Source organism: Durotheca rogersii, assembly GCF_024521655.1.
Source record: "Durotheca rogersii strain YMJ 92031201 chromosome Unknown GGS23scaffold_17, whole genome shotgun sequence".
NCBI lineage: Eukaryota > Fungi > Ascomycota > Sordariomycetes > Xylariales > Xylariaceae > Durotheca > Durotheca rogersii.
This window is the reverse complement of record NW_026251248.1, coordinates 291766-310227: the sequence shown is the minus strand read 5'-3', so window position 1 is coordinate 310227 and position 18462 is coordinate 291766. Positions and strand designations below refer to the sequence as shown.

The 18462-nt window shown below is 57.9% G+C and overlaps 7 protein-coding genes across 7 annotated transcripts; 5 read left to right on the top strand and 2 right to left on the bottom strand.

Annotated features, from left to right (window-relative positions):
• Positions 1–1800: 1800 nt before the first annotated feature.
• GGS23DRAFT_611602 (putative necrosis-inducing factor-domain-containing protein) lies at positions 1801–2681 on the top strand (the record flags this gene model as incomplete). The annotated part of the gene is made up of 1 exon (XM_051520426.1): positions 1801–2681. One exon carries the CDS (start codon positions 1801–1803, stop codon positions 2392–2394), a length of 594 nt encoding a protein of 197 aa, XP_051370276.1. The 3' UTR covers positions 2395–2681.
• A 1101-nt stretch (positions 2682–3782) lies between these two features.
• GGS23DRAFT_139699 (het-c) lies at positions 3783–4831 on the bottom strand. The gene is made up of 4 exons (XM_051511254.1): positions 4461–4831; positions 4338–4396; positions 4164–4282; positions 3783–4091 (listed from the first exon to the last, which is right to left on the bottom strand). Exons 1-4 carry the CDS (start codon positions 4597–4599, stop codon positions 3797–3799), a joined length of 612 nt encoding a protein of 203 aa, XP_051370275.1. The 5' UTR covers positions 4600–4831; the 3' UTR covers positions 3783–3796.
• An 838-nt stretch (positions 4832–5669) lies between these two features.
• Positions 5670–9382, top strand: GGS23DRAFT_611600 (phospholipase D/nuclease; the record flags this gene model as incomplete). Its single annotated transcript, XM_051520425.1, has 6 exons — positions 5670–5692; positions 6464–6571; positions 6643–6670; positions 6761–6913; positions 6986–8996; positions 9096–9382. The coding sequence occupies 6 exons, from the start codon at positions 5670–5672 to the stop codon at positions 9308–9310; spliced, it is 2538 nt and encodes an 845-aa protein (XP_051370274.1). The 3' UTR covers positions 9311–9382.
• Positions 9383–10468: 1086 nt separating this feature from the next.
• On the top strand, positions 10469–11430 carry GGS23DRAFT_598342 (SGNH hydrolase-type esterase domain-containing protein; the record flags this gene model as incomplete). Its single annotated transcript, XM_051518758.1, has 3 exons — positions 10469–10795; positions 10852–11013; positions 11071–11430. 3 exons carry the CDS (start codon positions 10469–10471, stop codon positions 11428–11430), a joined length of 849 nt encoding a protein of 282 aa, XP_051370273.1.
• A 515-nt stretch (positions 11431–11945) lies between these two features.
• GGS23DRAFT_598341 (pyridoxine biosynthesis protein) lies at positions 11946–12902 on the bottom strand (the record flags this gene model as incomplete). The annotated part of the gene is made up of 1 exon (XM_051518757.1): positions 11946–12902. The coding sequence occupies one exon, from the start codon at positions 12900–12902 to the stop codon at positions 11946–11948; it is 957 nt and encodes a 318-aa protein (XP_051370272.1).
• Positions 12903–14356: 1454 nt separating this feature from the next.
• On the top strand, positions 14357–15922 carry GGS23DRAFT_139167 (pyridoxine synthesis protein PDX2). The gene is made up of 2 exons (XM_051511253.1): positions 14357–15117; positions 15267–15922. The coding sequence occupies exons 1-2, from the start codon at positions 14852–14854 to the stop codon at positions 15814–15816; spliced, it is 816 nt and encodes a 271-aa protein (XP_051370271.1). The 5' UTR covers positions 14357–14851; the 3' UTR covers positions 15817–15922.
• A 770-nt stretch (positions 15923–16692) lies between these two features.
• Positions 16693–18456, top strand: GGS23DRAFT_598339 (family 4 carbohydrate esterase; the record flags this gene model as incomplete). Its single annotated transcript, XM_051518756.1, has 7 exons — positions 16693–16718; positions 16800–16879; positions 17039–17439; positions 17534–17805; positions 17921–18046; positions 18162–18216; positions 18370–18456. The coding sequence occupies 7 exons, from the start codon at positions 16693–16695 to the stop codon at positions 18454–18456; spliced, it is 1047 nt and encodes a 348-aa protein (XP_051370270.1).
• Positions 18457–18462: the final 6 nt, after the last annotated feature.

Sequence of the window (18462 nt, the reverse complement as noted above, 5' to 3'; positions counted from 1 at the left end):
CGCAAAACACCTGGCTCCATATACCTATCTTCTCAGTACCTATATAATTCGTGAGACATTCGTCTTTGTTGTGGTGGGATGTCCCGTCCCACCCACCAACCGGGCTCCGGGTACTCCGGGCCCCTGATCGGCTTTGGATTGTATAGGTAAGTTATCTCCTGCATTATACGTAGCATAGCATCTAGGAGACAACTTCATTCCGCTCCATGAACAAGCGCCGTAGAGCCTGGTGATAGGTTTATACCGTGATACTCGTATTAGGAGGGGTTCACACCATGAAAGCCCAGAATAGATGCGAGTATTGTACCTCACCCAGCTCCAGGAATGATTATCAAGGCCATAGTAGCAGGTACTGTGCCGATAACTGTATAGCGTAGACCGGCGCCCGCCCGTTCTCTGAATCGCGTCTGTTCCATATCGTGGGATTCCTCGACTATCACTTCCAGATGGTAAAATATTTTAAATATGCGCGCCGGGCTTGGTGCTGGAGGATGGGGCAGCGATGTTTCACCTTCGGGGGCGACCAACATGTGCGCATAAAGGTGTCTTACACGCACGCCTTAGAATAAGTAAATATAGGAAGTATAGTCATGACCAAGTCGGGGCGATGAGATCGAGGCCTAAGAGTTGCGGTGAGTGCCAAGAGATGTGCACTCAAGCAGCCACGGCAATCGATGGGTGACCACCTGCAAATAGGGGGAGGGGACGGCTTTATGCCGATAGTCATGAAGATCACGATGATATCAACTATTCACATATTCAATGCCTACTTCGCTTCGGCAGACGCTAACACCTTCGAAATGACATTGAGAATATACGTTTAAGTATCCGTATTGACACTCAAGTCCCCTAGTAACTCCGGCTAGTGTATACTGATCATCATGGCCTCTCAACATAGATAATAAACGCAGGTTCATCGTCCCGGCACGAACTAATACGGTCACAACGGCTAGTCGCCGTAGAGCACCCGAAGTGCATATGCAGAAGTATTACTTCAGGCCGCTTCTCGTTCACACCGCGAAGGTCTCGCCGAGGCAGCTGGCTGGGACTTAAATGGAAGAGGGGTTAGTTCCCAACGGAGAAATAATAACGAGCCAGCCAGGAGACCTGTTCCAGGGCCCATGTGTAGCTATACCACTCGACAATGATATTGGAGTGACAGAAACCTTGCACGACGGTCGCCGATGCACCCCGTCTCAGATAGTCATCTGGATTCTCATCCAGGCCGTGTAAGGGAGGACGAGCACGTCCTTCACCGCATTTTGCCCGTCGCGATCGTGACCGCTTCCGTCTTCGACGTCTCGGCCAACCACATATAAATACTCTCTGCTCGTCGTTGATTGAACATGGTATCGATTGGCATGTACGCCACAGCCATGCCCGCCTTTACCATCGCCGTCGTGCGTCAAGCTACGCACATGCATGCGTACGTGCGTACATGGGGCAGATCTCTCCACACACGCACATACACACGCATGCATATGCCCGTCCAGGATTTCGCCTGTCGTACGCGCGGGTCTGTACAGGTTGAGAGTGAGACACCGGGTGAGAGGGGCGAGAGGGAGGAGGAGAGAAACGAGGGAAGCCTTGCTACTACACAGGCACGCATATTCCTGGGACCGCGAAAACCTTCCGTGTGCTGAAAATTTCTTGGTTGTGCAGGCACATCGAGGGCCGAGCGGCACTATCGTCGGCATCTGAACGCAGACCCGCGAACTCGCCGAAGCAGCAGTGTCCTCCTCTGCCTCTTCACTATTAGCAGACAAACGCCTCCGAACCACCATCCCGCGGGTGTCCAAGATGTCCCTCCGTGCCGTCCTCGCCGCCGGCCTCCTCGCATTCCTCGGCGCCTTCCCCCCTCTCCCAGCCGCACCGGGAGCAGCCTCCGCCGCCGCCCTCGTAGCGCCGGCGCCGACCCGCCCCGTCCTCGAGCCCCAGGCCCAGCACCCCAGCGGCCGCGTCTCTAGCGTGTACCCGCGGGGGCCCTACGAGGCGGCGCGGGCCCGCCGCTCTCGCGCGCGGGCGTACCGCAACGACACGCGCGCGCACGAGCTCTGCGCCGAGAGCACCTTCGCGGACACGACGAACGCGTCGGCGCTGGCGGCCGCCGCCGACTGCGCCGCCATCGCGGCCGACCTGCGCGCGCACCCGGGCTACTTCGCGTTGGGGTCGGCGGCGGTCGGCGGTACTTGGGCGCGCCTCGCAGCGAGCGGGACCTGCGCGTTCGGCGTGCGGCGCCCGACGCCGGCTGCCCTCGAGCTCGGCGACAAGGACGTCCGCGACAGCATCACCGTCGCGCTCGCGCGCTTCCACCACGGTGGCCGCGTCGCTGCCGCTGGTAACTTCTCGTGCGCTGGCGTCCCGGTCACGTGGGTGATCGGGCGGGCGGTTTGATGGCGGCGAGAGGGTGAGGAATAGGGGGTAAAGGGGGGAGGGGAGAGGAAGATCTCGTAGGAGAACTGGGGATGCGCAGGATATAGACGGAAGCGCGATCTTGCGAAAGAGGAGGACAAGGACTGGCTCTGTTTCTCTGTCCTGACTGGGACAGGCACGCCCTAGTAGAGGAACGTAAAGACGTAGTAGGCGAGTCCGTACAGTTTAAATATAGTGTAGACTCGGAATATCCGCCTGTTGTATACGCTTGCGTGCTTTTTACCCCTGGTTACTATAGCATGCACCAGAAAATAGTTATAGTCGTTCCAATGCCTTTAAAATTTTCCTCGATCTATTATGCCTCGGCACGGTAATGATCATGATGTATAATGACACACCCCCTTTTACCGCGTCACTTGGGGAATCGATAACGAGTTTCCAGCCTCGCAAGTACACTACATCCTCGTCGGGTTATATCTACGGCTCGCACGTATGTCTGTTTGCCCGGCCACACCTTGTGGCTTTTTATATCGACCGCCCTGGAGCCAGCTAGAGCTTCCAGAGCATAATGCTCATAATACCTTACTATCCAGCCTCGACAGTTGCCAGCCGTTTCTCTTTCCCTTCGTTGGGGCGTAGTTTTAGGTAGTCGCCCGGGCTACAAGAGCCGGACTGCTTATGATGACCGCGACATGTTGATCGCATCTCGGCTAGATCTGGACATGTCGGTATCTTGTCTATAGACAGAAATGCTGAGTAGGGTCTTGCCAGTGAAGTGATGAGAACCATGACAAGTAGGCATTTCAGGGGCCGCGTACATACTAGATCCTTTAAACGGTAGAGGTTTGAAGTCTTCAGAATCGACAATTTGTGTCCTGAAGCCGCACAGAGTTCGTCTTAGCGACATTTTTTTTTAACGTACAGTACCTCGAGGAAACTAGCATCGAAAGTTCCTGGTTGCTAAACAGTCAGTTAGCCCACGATTACGCTGACAAACTAAAGGAGGCAAGTTCGCGTATAAATAACACGGGTTCGATTGTAACATCGAGGTGGCTGATTTGATCCACGCTTAGTCGTATCTTAACATATTCTTCATTTTGCTGTTGTGCTAGAGTGACGGATTTATTAAATAGCAAAGCGTGTTGACGAACTGCTAATTAGATCTGCTCCTATGCGACCCGAAGTGCCCCGTCATCTCGCCACAAGCCACAAGGGGTCGTTTAGAGAAATTCCCAGTCCCAAATCAGCGCAGACCCTGCTTTCTCCAGACGGCAATGATGCCAACACCGTGGGGAAAATCACCGTCGTCTCTACCCTCTCCCGGGCCGGGATACCCTGCCGTCGGGCCGTTCGGGTTGTGTTCCCCAGTAGTTGGGAAGGGAGCGAGTGTTTATAGACTCGCGCGGTGCTTTCGGCCACGTAATCACCACTTAGCCTCCTTCCGCCCCTGGAACTCCTTAAGTATGCCGACAATCCTCTCGAGTGCGTCCAGGTAGGCCTTCAGCTCGACCGAAACCTTGGCGTGGTCGTCTCCCAACTTGGGGTAGAAATCCTTGCGGTAGGGGCAGGCGCTCATGGCGGCGGAGAAGACGGGCTTGATGAGGATGCCGTGGTGAGGCTTGAGCGTGGAGCCGTAGGCATTTCGGAACGAGGTGGACAGTTCCTCGCCTTCCTGGGCTAGGTTCTGGCTCAGGGCGAGGTAGGTGAATTCCAGTCCGCTGCCGCGTAATTTCCGCATTAGCATTTATCTCTGTGGTTGGGCTACGAGTAAACATGGAGGGGTGCCATACCGAACCAGCCAAAGAAGGCCCTCGGTGGCGGTGTGCTTCCTGGTCTTGAGCTCATTGAGGACGAGGGCTTGGAGAGTTTCGGATTCGGCCGGGGCAGCGAGCTGGCGGTCGCGAATTTTCTTCGGGCTGTTAGCGTATGGACGATAACGGCGAGGGCGAGTAGCGTAGAATTACCTTCACGTTGCCCAACATGTCAGACTTGACGGGGGAGAAGGCGACGGAGCCGAGGACGTCTGTACGCGTGGACGGTGAGCAGGGGAGAGTTCAGCTTTTCTCAGACGGGCACGGCGGACGCACCGAACATGGTGGTTAGAGACTCGGCAGCCTCGAGGAACTCGGTGGTAGAAATGGCATTGTCGTTGCTGGCGTCGACCGGCACGTCGACAAAGGACTTCTTGAAGGTGTCGAGCAGAGTGCCACCGGCGGGGAAGGCCATGGTGACGGCGGCTGTGACGCTGTGAGGTTTTAGGAGAATAAGGCAGTGTCGAGAGGTAAATCAATGGCGGGAGGAGAGGATGGAGAATTTATTGCTGTTGTTGGGCGATTTGCGGCGAACGAGAGAGAGAGAGGGAAAGAGAATAGGGGGAAGCTCGAGACGAGAAGACGACGTCTTTATCGAGGTTAGGTTACCTAAGTAAGGTACCTCGGGCTACTACGTGGTATGGCAGGGTGACGATGTACACACTGACATGCAGTTAAAAGTGTATAGGTACCTGTAGTGCGACGCTAGATCAGGGGCCTTGACAAGGCCAGATAGGCTAGACGGGCGTCGCAGACAGCTCTGATAGGCACGACGCGGCGGGTACCTCTCAGAGGTAACTCCATAGCGGTGTCTTGCAGCGAATGGGGCAGTTGGGTACACGTGTAGGCGACGAGTGGGGTGCTGAGGGGGCGCAGCGAGGGGTGTACCCCTACACCGCATTCATTTCAGTTACGTACTCAGCGCACTCCTACTCTACTGTCTCCGTCGCTACTAGCCACGGGTACGACCACGCACAACGACAATTCGACTATCTATCTATCTGTCTACGTGCATTGCTAGGGGAACCGAGCCATCTAGGTGTCGAACGTATCGAGGCCGAGGTGTGCATACGGGCACGACGTATAGGTGTGTGGTTCGGGTCGATGTTGGAAAGGGAAATCTGGTTTCTTTCTTGCATAGAGGTAGACGTTAGGTGGGTTGTCGGACATCGGGATCTTAAGGCGGGGCCGATGGAGGGGCAGATGGGGATCCATCCGAGGGGCATTGTGGGGTCTCTTTAAGCAAGTAGGTAAGTAACGGTGATGATCGCCTCATATAAGTAGTAGTTAGACTACGTATTTGCGGCTCAATCGCGATACGGCACTACTGTAAACAGGGAATTCTTCTAGAATTAGGGATACCTACCTACCTATTCTTAGACGTGGAGCGCATGTCATTTGCGATCGGGCTGAAGAGAGGGCACTCTTTTTCTCCTTGCCAGATGGAGGAGAGCAAATCGATTAGTGTGGGTTTGGCTTGACGTCATGTCGCCTTCGCATTCGTCGAGGCGTCGGTGCCGTCCTCGTCTTTGCTTCTGCCTTTATGCGCCTTTCTTTTCCCCCATCCCTACATCGATGGCCTCAATTGCCAATTCCTACGGGGGTCCCGACCTCAGGTACCGACCGCTTCGCTCTCGCATAGTCCTCCTGTTATTCTATAGTAACCTTAGGTATCTATATAACTGTTGAGATATGTGCTCGAGGTACACGGCCGGTCCGGGGTCCCCGTCCTACACCTCGTATTTCCACGCCTCTCTCCGAATCCGAGCCAGGGCGAACCCGTCAGACGATCCCAGTTCAGGGGTACACGAATCGCTGCCCAGTCCCAGCCGCCTATGACGACGTAGACATGACATCGCCCTTTGACGCCATCTTCGTTTACATATTGTCGTGTACCTCTCCCTTTCTGTTCACCTCTCTCTTCCCTGTCCTCCTCCACCCCCGGATCTCTTTAGTCCTCCCTTGTCTCTCCTACATGATACTCGTACCACATCCGTGTGCCGGGATCCACCCCAAAATCTGGAATTCAGGGCTTCAGAGCTACAGTACCACGGAGTCTTGTTCCTGGCCCAGCTCTCTCAGAGGCCTTGGAGACTTTTCTCTCGATAGATTCTACGGCGACACCACACTCATACCCGTCTTCTCATCCGTCTATCATTTTCGATCCTACCGTCTCCTCGACCTTATCTTCCTCCCCGAACAGGTCATCCTGTCTCGAAGGAGTTCAAGTTTCGAGAGAGACGTACTAGCGTAATGTCTAACCCGCCGCCCCAAAACAGCGGGCATTTTCACTTCGCCCACAAGTTGAAGCATTCGCTTCACGACCTGAAAGAGAAGTTGGAGGATACTCATTTACACGATGCTAAAGCTAGCCTCATCAACACGAAGTACGTCGGTGTCAATTCCTGGCAGCCCCCCGGTTCTCAAGACGTGCGTGCGTTAACTCAATTCCCCTTAGGCATAAGATTGGGAAATTTGCAAATATCGTAGGCCCTCTTTCTCTTCTCTCTTTATTCCTTAGGCCCATGATGAACCTGGTAGCCGTGCTGAGGTTATAGGCTCACGCGCATACGTAGTTTAATCCAGAGCATCGCCATGACGAAGAACACGAGAAGGCCTGCGACGAGAAGCGCAACAATATCTCCGAGCGGCACCGCTTTAACTCTTACTTTCCCGAACATGACGGAAATCTGATCAAATGGTATGTCGACGGAAGGGATTACTTCTGGGTACGCGTATTCTCCCCCCCACTTATACTGGCGGCCTCTGATCAGATATGGCTTCTCCTTGCCTACACCTAGGCGGTATCCGTGGCTCTAGAGCAGGCAAAGGAAACCATTTACATCGCAGACTGGTGGCTCTCGCCCGAACTCTTCCTCCGTAGACCGCCGCATTTTAACCAGGAATGGCGGTTAGATAAAGTATTGAAGCGCCGCGCAGAAGCGGGAGTGAAAATCTATGTCATCGTCTACCGCGAGGTCGAGGCGGCTCTGACTTGCAATTCAGAACATACCAAGCACGCCCTTCAGGGCCTGTGCCCCGAAGGCTCCCCTGGATATGGCAATATCAAGGTTATGCGACACCCCGACCATAACGTGCTGGAGAACGCTGCCGATATGACCTTCTACTGGGCTCACCACGAGAAGTTCGTCGTAATCGACTATGCGATGGCCTTCATCGGCGGCCTGGACCTGTGCTTCGGCCGCTGGGATGACCACCAGCATATCCTCTCCGATCTCCACCCCGAAGGGATCGTGAACGAAATCTGGCCGGGCCAGGATTTCAACAACAACCGTGTAATGGATTTCAAGAACGTCCAAGACTGGATGCAGAACGAACTGAACAAGGCCGAATACGGCCGTATGCCATGGCACGATGTAGCCATGGGCCTCATCGGACCCTGCGTGTACGACATCGCCGAGCATTTCGTATTGCGCTGGAACTTTGTCAAACGGGACAAGTATAAGCGTGACGGGAGGTTCGACTGGCTCGAGCTCCAGGGTCGTCAGGGCGCGGACGAAGATCTGGTGGGCGTACAACGGCCAAAGCACCCCGTGGGTGATTACGTCGTGCATCCCTTGACACCTATGGCAGGCAAGAATCTCGACAACCGCGGAACGCTCCATGCTCAGATTGTGCGCAGCAGTGCCGACTGGTCCAGCGGCGTACTCACGGACCATTCCATACAGAATGCATATTCAGAGGTCATTCGCAGCGCCCAACACTACGTATACATCGAGAACCAGTTCTTCATTACTGCTACCGGAGACCAGCAGTCACCTATTCACAACACGGTGGGGAAATCCATCGTAGACGCTTGCGTGAAGGCTGGTAAGGAAGGCAGAAAGTTCAGGGTTATCATCATTATTCCGGCCATCCCGGGTTTCGCTGGGGATCTTCGCGATGATGCGGCAACCGGAACGCGCGCCATCATGGATTACCAATACAAGTCGATATGTCGCGGCGAAAATTCCATCTTCGAGCAAATCCGCGCACAGGGTGTCGAACCCAGGAACCATATCTTCCTCTTTAACCTGCGTTCCTACGACCGTCTGAACAAGATCCCTGCCGTAAAGAGACAAGAGGAAGATTCGGGCGTGAGCTATTACGAAGTCCAGCGCGCCGAGGCCGAGGAAATCATGGGTGAAGGCATGTATGACGAGGCCGGCGCTGATCGTGAGCAGGAGCGGTGCAAGGGGGCGAGGGAAGCTCTAAAGAGCAACGAGGCAAAGCGACGGTTCGAGGCGGCTAGGCGGGAGGATCAGGACACCAACTCGACTTTTAGTGTAGCCCACCATGCGATGGCAAATACCGGCAAGGTCTCGGACGAGGTTTGGGAGGGCGAGCCCCAGGAAGAGATCGAAAATTGGATCCAAGAGGAACTATACGTTCATGCCAAGCTCCTTATCGTAGATGACCGCATCGTCATTTGCGGCTCCAGCAACTTGAACGACCGAAGTCAGCAAGGGAATCACGATAGCGAGCTGTCGATAGTGATGGAGGATACAGATAAAATATCGAGCGTCATGGACGGAGAATCGTTCGAGGCAGGGCGACACGCAGCCACCTTACGGCGGTACCTCTGGCGAGAGCATCTGGGCCTGCTACCTCCGCAACCGCACGACGCGAGCAATGACCCCAATGCCCAGCCTCCGGGGGAGGACTCGCCGAATGACGCCTGGGACGAAGACGAGAGCTACAAGTTCGTCGAAGACCCCATGAGCGACGAGCTCTGGAACATGTGGACGACCAACGCGACTACCAACACGGAAGTCTTCAGAGACCTGTTCCATGCAGACCCGGATGACTATGGTAAGTCCAGAGATCCGAGGGCGTTTGATGAGAAAAAAAAAATGGGAAGAAAAAAAGGCAAGGGGAGAGTGTTCGACTGCGACTAATACGAGAGTACAGTAAAAACATTTGACAATTACAACACCTTCCTGCCGCCCAAGGGGGTCACTCCTGGACACATTTTCAACCGGTTTTCGCCACCGGAAGATATTCGCAAGAAGCTTGACCAGATCAAGGGACACCTCGTCTGGATGCCGCTAGACTACCTGAAGGACGCGAACATGGCCGAGACGGGATTGCAGGTTAACTCTTGGACAGAAAGCGTGTATGCATGATGTGCGCCTGTAGATAATTGTAAAGGGGTGGCGGTTAGGGGATATACCTAACTGTGGTCGAACATTCGTGGCGGTAAGGTACTTACCTATTACGAGTATTTCTTGGCCTGGCCGCTGGCCGCTCTTCAGGAGGGTTAGCATATCTAGATTCCCATAAATCTTGAGCCTCGCGGCCGTCTCCTAACTAGAGGTAATAATAGACAGTGCGCGAGAACAATCTGGGGCCAAGTCAGTAGACATTTGCTCTCCTGATATCTCGATTCCCTTCATTACCTTGACCCCTTCCCCTCGGTGGAGTGCTGGGTACCTATAGATTCCACAAGACAATCCCGCTTTCCTCTCTCCTATCCCCTCTCCGTAGTAGCGAGACTATTCGCCCTAATAATATCCGTCTGCCTTAGGGACGAGCACGATATTTCGTGAGAGCAAGGCGTTCGGCGAGATACTCGTCGATTTGTTGGTCCGAATCGCCGCGGAGCAGGCGCCTTACCTGGCGCGCGAACAGGGGAGAACCCCAACGAGGCCCCGAGCAGAGCGAGCGAGCCGCGCCCTCTGACGAACAACTCGGTCGCATCGCGTCACCCGCTCGGCGTCGCAATCTGACGCCCGCGCCGCCCTCCCACAGACCCAGCTGAGCGCAGGCGTACCTAATTTCTCCGTCGAGCCAGCTGGCCAGCGCCCCGCGGCGCCCCCATTCACCAATTGAGGATCCCGCAGGGGGGATTAGCGCCTTCGGGGATGCTACCTCGTCTCGGTGTGTGTTATTGCGAGAGGGGGGAGCTGGCTGCACGGGCGGGGCGTGGGGAAGGGCTTGCCCTCGTCGTACGGCCTCATCGGTGATCCCATTGGTGGTGGTATTGCTTGTTTGGATGCGCACTTGGGGGCGAGGACGGATAGGGGGCCACCAGATCTCGGTACGTAGGACCTCGATCAGGGGATAGGATAAATATGTCACGGGAGGGACGGAAGGGGCCAAAAAGGAGGAACGGGGTCGGGGGCCAAAAATGCGTAGGTGGATGTATGCGTGGCTATAAATACGCAGGGGACGGCAGGACTAGGCTCAGAGAAAGACGTTCCGATTCGAAACCCGCGTGGGCGAGTATACCTCTCCATAGCTTTCTACCACTCGAACCCTGCCTCCCTCCCTCCCTACCCAACATGCGAGCGCCATCACTCCTCTGGGCGGCGGCGGCGGCCCTCTGCGCCTCTCGGACCTCAGCAGCCGCGCTCCCGGGCGCGGGCAAGCCGCCGGCGCCGAAGAAGACGCCGGCCTTCTTCCTGGCGGGGGACTCAACCACGGCGGTGGACGGCGGGTGGGGCGACGGGCTGCTGGCGGCGCTGACGCCGGCGGCGCGGGCGCCCAGCGCCAACGCGGGCAAGAGCGGCGCGACGACGGCGTCGTTCGTCGCCGAGGGCCGCTGGGACGGCGTCCTGGCGCTGGTGCGCGCCCACGCCGCCGAGTTCGAGAGCTACGTGACGATCAGCGTGAGGAACCCCCGGCGGCGAGCATGCGTCTGTCTAGCGCGGACGCAGCGTGCTAGGAGGACGAGGGCAGAGCGCGAGAAGATTCGGCGTGGGCTAACGCGGCGTCGTCGCAGTTCGGGCACAACGACCAGAAGCCCCAGAACAACGTCTCGTTCGAGACGTACCAGGCGAACCTGATCCGCTTCGCGGAGGAGATCCGGTCGCTGGGCGGCACGCCGGTAAGCTGAATGCCGCGGCCTGTTCCCCCGCCTTTCGTCGGCTGACCGCGCGCACAGATCCTCGTCTCCTCGCTGACGCGGCGCGTATTCCCGGCGGGCTCGGAGCACAACGCGACGGACTCGCTGGCGGCGGAGCGCGGGGCGGCGCTTGCGGCCGCGGCCGCGGTGCGCGGCGCGCTCGCCGTCGACCTCAACGGCGCCAGCCTGCGCTACATCAACGCCATCGGCCGCGACGCCGCCTGGGCCTACAACTGGGGCGAAGACGGCAAGGACACCACCCACCTCAACCCGCACGGCACCGTCGTCTTCGGCCGCATGGTCATCGACCTCCTGCTGCGCGAGCGGCCGCGTCTCGCGCCCTGGTTCGTGCCCGACCCCGCCATAAGCGACCGCATCTGGAACAACCTGCCAGCGTGAGGGAGGAGGGTAGAGGGAAGTGAGAGAGAATGGGGAGGAGGGGAGGAGGGTTGTGGGTACCGTGAAGTTCTCAGTTGGCTGAATCTACTGAGGATTCCCTCGTTTTAGTGGTGAGTCGTAGGGGCACGATAGATAAATTGCATCTACACCTAGCAACCAGCCGAGCTGATCGGGAGACAGAAAAGGCGTAGACGCGGCTCCTCTTGTCTCAGCCCGCCCGTGAAAACTCGTACGCATCTTCGTATGCATGCCCCTGAATCTTACTCCCCGTCTCTCCCCCCTCGCCCCCCCATAGCTATGATGTAAAATACCGACGAGCTCAGACGCGTTATGTACGTGCAACGAACAATGTTGAATTCCGGAACCAGCCTCCCTCCTTCCGCATACCTACTTCTTTTTTTTGTTTTGCCCCATTATCCCTCCTCTCCCCGCTATCCCACCCGTATGTAGGTACGCAGGTAGGTAGATCCTACACGCGACGGCGATGACAGAGAAGAGGCGATGCGCGTCGCCGCTCACCAGCCGCGGCCGGCGAGCTTCTGCTCGGGGCGCATGCTGCTCACGCTGATGCCGACCATGGCCTCGCCGAGGCCCTCGCTGCAGTCGGCGAGGACCTGGGGGTCGCGGAAGTGCGTGGTGGCGCGCACGATGGCCTTGGCGCGCTTCGCCGCGTCGCCCGACTTGAAGATGCCGCTGCCGACGAAGACGCCGTCGCAGCCGAGCTGCATCATCAGCGCCGCGTCGGCCGGCGTCGCCACGCCGCCGGCCGCGAAGTTGACCACCGGCAGCCGCCCGAGCTCGGCCGTCTGCCGCAGCAGCGCCGCGTCGCACTCGAACTCTCGCGCGAGCTGGCGCAGCGCGCCGTCGCCCTCGGCCAGCGCGGCGCGCGCCCGCGCGATGTCCCGCGACACCGTGCGGATGTGCTTGACGGCCTCGACGACGTCGCCGGTGCCGGCCTCGCCCTTGGTCCGGATCATGGCCGCGCCCTCGGCGATGCGGCGCAGCGCCTCGGGCAGGTTGCGGCAGCCGCAGACGAACGGGACCGAGAAGCCGGCCTTCTCGACGTGGAAGGCGTCGTCGGCCGGCGTCAGCACCTCGCTCTCGTCGATGTAGTCGACCCCGAGGGCCTCGAGGATCTGGCACTCGACGAAGTGGCCGATGCGGGCCTTGGCCATGACGGGGATCGTGACGGCCGCCTGGATCTCCTTGATCTTGCCCGGGTCGGACATGCGCGCGACGCCACCCTCGGCGCGGATGTCGGCCGGCACGCGCTCGAGGGCCATGACGGCGCAGGCGCCGGCCTCCTCGGCGATGCGGGCCTGCGCGGCGTCCGTCACGTCCATGATGACGCCACCCTTGAGCATCTGGGCGAGCCCGGCCTTGACGACGAAGGAGGGTGTGGCACTCGTGCCATTGGCGGCGGGCGCCGGGGCGGTGCCGTTGTTGCTGTTACTGGCCTCGTTGTTCGTCATGGCTGCTGGGCTCTGAGGTTGTGGTTAGGGGACGGGACGTTGAGGCTGTGTGGCGACGATAGATGTCGATCCACGCATACATACGGGCGGGATGGGGTGACTCTTACTGGTACCTTCGAGAAATTTTTTATTCCTTTTCTCTAGTTCCCGTCCCTCGGTCTCTCGGTAGGTATCGTGACCAGGGGGAAATGCACGCAGCGGATGCGTCCGACTCAGGATACAAAGAGACGAGCAGAAAGAAGAGGTGAAAGACAGCAGAGTCAAAACCTGAAGTTGGGAATAGCAAAAAGCAGCACCAGATGTTTATCAATTAAAACTCAGATGTTAGGTACATAGGCGAGGTCTAAGGAGGTACTTGTTAGGAAGGAGAATATAGTGAGGCTTCACTTACACACTTAGGTACCTCTCAATACACGTACTGCATCAACACGCTAATTCATATACCTAGATGTAATGCGCATACGCTACAATCGGGTAGCGGCATATATGAGGTAGATGATGCGTTAGATTTATATCCAGGCCGAACACATACCTACAGAATCAAGAATCCATGCCCTCGAACAGAATACGCACATATACAGGCATGTATATACCTACCTGCCTTAGGTATACTTTTGCTAACGTCGAGTACTATATGCAGCGTACGAGTCGTGAGACCTCCATAGCCGCGTCTACACCACCTACGTGGAGGTACTTCTCGCGGGGTTGCTCCCGCGGACCGGCCGGGATAAGCCGCGATCGAAGTCCAGACCCGGGCTTTGATGTTCAGCCAGCGACTGGCCAGGCAAGTCTGAGCAGGATTCCTGCCAATCAGGAGGTCGCTACCATAGGCCGGGACGGCGGTCTTGAGAAGGGCGCGAGTGAGTAGAGCAGGGAAGCGCTCAGAAAAAATAGAATCGATCCCCTGGCAGGGTTGGGTTCGGGAGAGGGGAAAATTTTTCGCTCGACGGAAATCGAAGACGAGCCAAGCATCTCGGATAGAAGCGGTAGGCGAAGGGTTATGGTGGATGTAGAGCGATATGCGACAGGCTTCAACCAGGGCGCAAAAAGGAGAAGGATATTTGGTGAGAGCAAATATATAAGCCTAGCTGTACATTCGAGGAGGCAAGCAATGGAGGGATGTACATAATCTGTATAGGTGCATTAAGTACTGCCTCCTAAGGAACTGTCGCCCCGCCGCCCGTCGGGGTGTGCGACGAGGAATGCTCGGCGCGGAATGACGCATAGGCGCGGCCGGTCTCGGGGAGGGGAGAGGAGAGGAGGAGGGACCTTGGGGACGACTCGGCACGCCCTACGCCAGGTAGCTAACGAAGTAAGGACGACGAGATGTAGGTAGCGAGGTAGTAAGTACCTAAGGGGTTCAAGTTGGTTCGCGTGTACCTACCTACAATAGGTACCTACCTAGCCCTCTAGGATCCCTAAGATATAGGTAGGTATGGTTATATGCCAAACGCCCTGTGTAGTACAGGGTAGTGCCCAGTTAACGTTCCGACTCCCGCCTATCACGATCGCGTCAAATACGAGCAATGCTACCAGACTTCGGTAAGATGGGCAAATCTTAGAATAGAAGCAGGCGAGATATAGGCAGGGGGGGAGGTAATGAGAGAGAAAAAGGAGGGAGATAAAATAGAAAGAGGGAAAACAGAACGACAGCGAAGAAACAAGAAAATGAACCAAGAGAAATCAAAGTACAGGCGGCAGTTTTAGAGCGTCTAGGAACCCGTCTATTTATCTACGTGACCGGATACCGACCGAAACCAAGCCAACAAACACACCCCGGCCTGTCTACCTTATCCGAACATCCTCGTACTTGTCGGCCCCCATTGTTGGTCTGCGACGGAACAGATCAATCCGCAAAGAATCACCATAACCTGCCCTTCCCCCCTCCCCGTCCCCCGTCGAGCCAGTAAGCCGTCGAAACGCCGTCGCACCCGACGGCGGGAGCGGATATGGCCACCGTCGGTGTGCTCGCGCTTCAAGGAGGCTTCGCCGAACACCTCAGCTGCCTGCGCAAGGCGGCCGCCCACCTCTCCGCTCGACCCCAGCCGCCGTCATCGCCGATACATGCCCCGGGCCACTTCGACTTCATCGAGGTGCGAACGCCGGGCCAGTTGGCTACTTGCGATGGTTTGGTCATACCCGGCGGGGAGAGCACCACGCTCTCGTTAGTAGCAGAGCAATCCGGGCTGCTAGAGCCGCTGCGGCAATTCGTCAAGTGAGTAACCGCAGCTGTACCCCGTATCGTCCGCGCGAGGCGCTCTCACGCAGGACGAAGAGAGAAGAGAGAGAGAGGGAGGGAGGGGATGCGAGGCCGAAGAGGAAAAGACGCTGACTTCTTCGTCTCTGTTGTTTCGAACCCGCCAGAGTGGACAAGAAGCCGACTTGGGGCACATGCGCCGGCCTCATCTTCCTGTGCGAGGAAGCCAGCGCGACGAAGCGAGGCGGCCAGGCGCTGATCGGAGGCCTCTACGTCAAAGTCCACCGCAACCATTTCGGCCGACAGAAAGAAAGCTTCGTGACGGACTTGGACCTGCCATTTCTGTCCCAAGGCCACGAGGGCGGCGGTGTCAAGGCAGCTCCCTCGCCCTTCCCCGCCGTCTTCATCCGAGCACCCGTCGTGGACCACATACTGGCTGACGACAAAAACGAGGACGCAGAGAAGAGTCCGAAGGGGAAGGTCGAGGTGCTGGCAATTCTGCCGGGGCGGCACGTCTCGAACCAGAAAGCGGCGGGAGCAGCGGCGCCGACCGCCAGTGCTCAGGGCTCTCATACCACTCCCGCCGAAGGAGCGGGCGATATCGTGGCACTGCGACAGGGGAACGTGTTCGGGACGAGCTTCCACCCCGAGCTCACGGACGACATTCGCATCCACGTCTGGTGGTTAGAGCAGATGACAATGAGGCCACACCCATGAATAGGTACCATGTTTCGATTAGAAGATAGAACGCTAGAGCCAGCAGCCATCTCGTCGTGAGAGCGACAGCCGAAAGGCGCAGGCGAATGATACGATGTCTATCGATGGCCACCTTCGTACGGCCCTGCCGAGACGGCTTCTCGACCAGGTTCGACGGCGGGTGCGCCGATCACTTCCCTCTTACCTTGTGAGCCTCGCGTGCCTCGCGCAAGATGATAGGCACGGGGAATCATTGCCTAACAATAACATACCATTCTCACCGAGAGTCAGGCCATGTGAGAAGTTCCCGGCGTCGACCTTTGCAGATGTCCGAATCGGTTACTTCGCCTACTCTCCCGGTCCGGCCTCAAGACGGGCAAGTCTTAGAAAAAAAAGCCACCTCCCCCAAACGCCCATGTGCCGCGTCGCGCCCAAAGGAAGAGGCGACAAATCAAGGGTGGATGGACAGGTGGGATGGATATATGCAGGAACTTAGGCCTGCGGGGCAGCGTCGCAGCACCCGGATTAGCATCGCGTTTTGGTGCCCCAAGAGTTGAGCGTGCCGGAGATCCAAGAATGGGGGTCTGCGTCCTCCGGTCCCCCCCTTATCACCGCCAGCTAGCCGATCCGCCTACTCTTGCCTGCCCGCCCGCAAACTCCAACTTCCCATATCCCTGGGTCGTGGGCGCTGGCGGGGTATCGCCGATCTGGTGATTTATCGACGTCTTAGCTTAGCTTGAAATGAAATCAGCTGTTCGTCAACCTGTTCATGATCCTGCCCACACCCCGCCGGTCGCATTCTCTTCCCCCTCCCGACTTCGCCCCAGCTTAGGTTACCACCATCACCAGAGCCCCGCGCACACTTCGCCTGCTCGCCCGCATCGCGTCATTTTCGCCATGGGAAAGAAGAAGGTCCTCGTCGGGTAAGTCGGACACGTGTAGCTCTAGGTGGTGGGGAGGAGGGGGAGGAGAAGAGAGACGCAGGCTAATAGGAGTGACGCCAGGTATGGGGTAGACATCGATGCCGTGGCTGGCTGGCTCGGCTCTTACGGCGGCGAGGACAGCACGAGCGACATCAGCAGAGGTACGTTGGGGGCATTCCCCGTCTACCTATCTCGGATGCGAGCCAGGTAGCATTGCGTCGACGCGGGCGTAGCCGCCTGTCTGCTGGCCGCATCTCGTCCGGCCGCGTGATGTGCGTGCGTGCGTGCGAAGTTAACCGGCGGCGCGGGGACGGACTTAGGACTCTGGGCGGGCACGATCGGGACGCGGCGGCTGCTGAAGCTGTTCGAGAAGTACGGGATCAAGGCGTCGTGGTTCATCCCGGGGCACTCGCTCGAGACGTTCCCGGAGGAGTGCGCGATGGTGCGGGACGCCGGCCACGAGATCGGCCTGCACGGCTACTCGCACGAGAACCCGGCCGACATGACGCTCGAGCAGCAGCGCGACGTCCTCGACAAGACCTACCGCCTCCTCACCGACTTCTGCGGCGGCAAGCCCCCGCGCGGCAGTGTCGCCCCCTGGTGGGAGACCAGCAAGGAGGGCACCGAGCTCCTGCTCGCCTACGGCATCGAGTACGACCACTCCATGTCCCACGAGGACTGCCAGATGTACTGGCTGCGCACCGGCGACTCCTGGACCAAGGTGCGTGGCTCGCAAGGGGATCCCCGTCAGCTTGATCGTCGCCCCCCTCTCTTCGTATGCGACCAGTCGCTAACGCTACCGTAGTACGTCACAGCCAAACCGCCCTCTAGGAAGAGCAGAAGACCTCCTCGAGGACTTACCGCTCTTGTCTCCCTTCTCCCGCTGGTCCTTCTGGCTCCGCACTGACGGTGGCGACGCGCCAACTAGGATCGACTACTCGAAGAAGGCCGAGGAATGGATGAAGCCGCTCGTCCGGGGCCAGCCGACGGGCATGGTGGAGATCCCCGGGTCGTGGTACATCGACGACCTGCCGCCGATGATGTTCATGAAGAACTCGGCCAACTCGCACGGCTGGGTCAACCCGCGGTAGGGTTCCGTTGTCCCCCCTGCGGCGTGGCGCTGGAGGCGAGAGAGAGGCAGGAAACGGGGGATGGGGGGAAAAAAAAAAGGAGCAAAGGGCTGGCTGACCACGCGGACGCAGCGACGTCGAGGACATCTGGCGCGACCACTTCGACTACTTCTACCGCGAGTACGACGAGTTCATCTTCCCCATGACCATCCACCCGGACGTGTCGGGGCGGCCGCACGTCCTGCTCATGCACGAGCGGTAAGGTCGACGCTTTTCTCTCCTCCCCCCTCTTGCCCCCCCCCCCCTTTTTTTTTGGCATTCTCTCGGCAGCGGGAGATCGCAATATCGCTAACCAGCCGGGCCCAACGCACAGAATCATCGAGCACATCAACAAGCACGAGGGTGTCGAGTGGATGACATTTGCCGAGGTGAGCTTTGATTTGTCTTGTCTTGTGAAGCTTCGTTTCGTTCTATTCCTCCTCTCGCCCCCCCCCCTGCCCCCCCCCATCTTCTCTCTCTACACCCCCACCTTCGCTACCCGAGGAAAACTAACGCAGTCTTTTTTTTAAACCAAAAAAAAGATGACCGACTACTTCAAGAGCAAGAACAACCCCCCCGAGGGCGCCATGATGCCGGCGCCGCCGGGCGAGATCCTGAAGAAGAAGTAGGCAGGG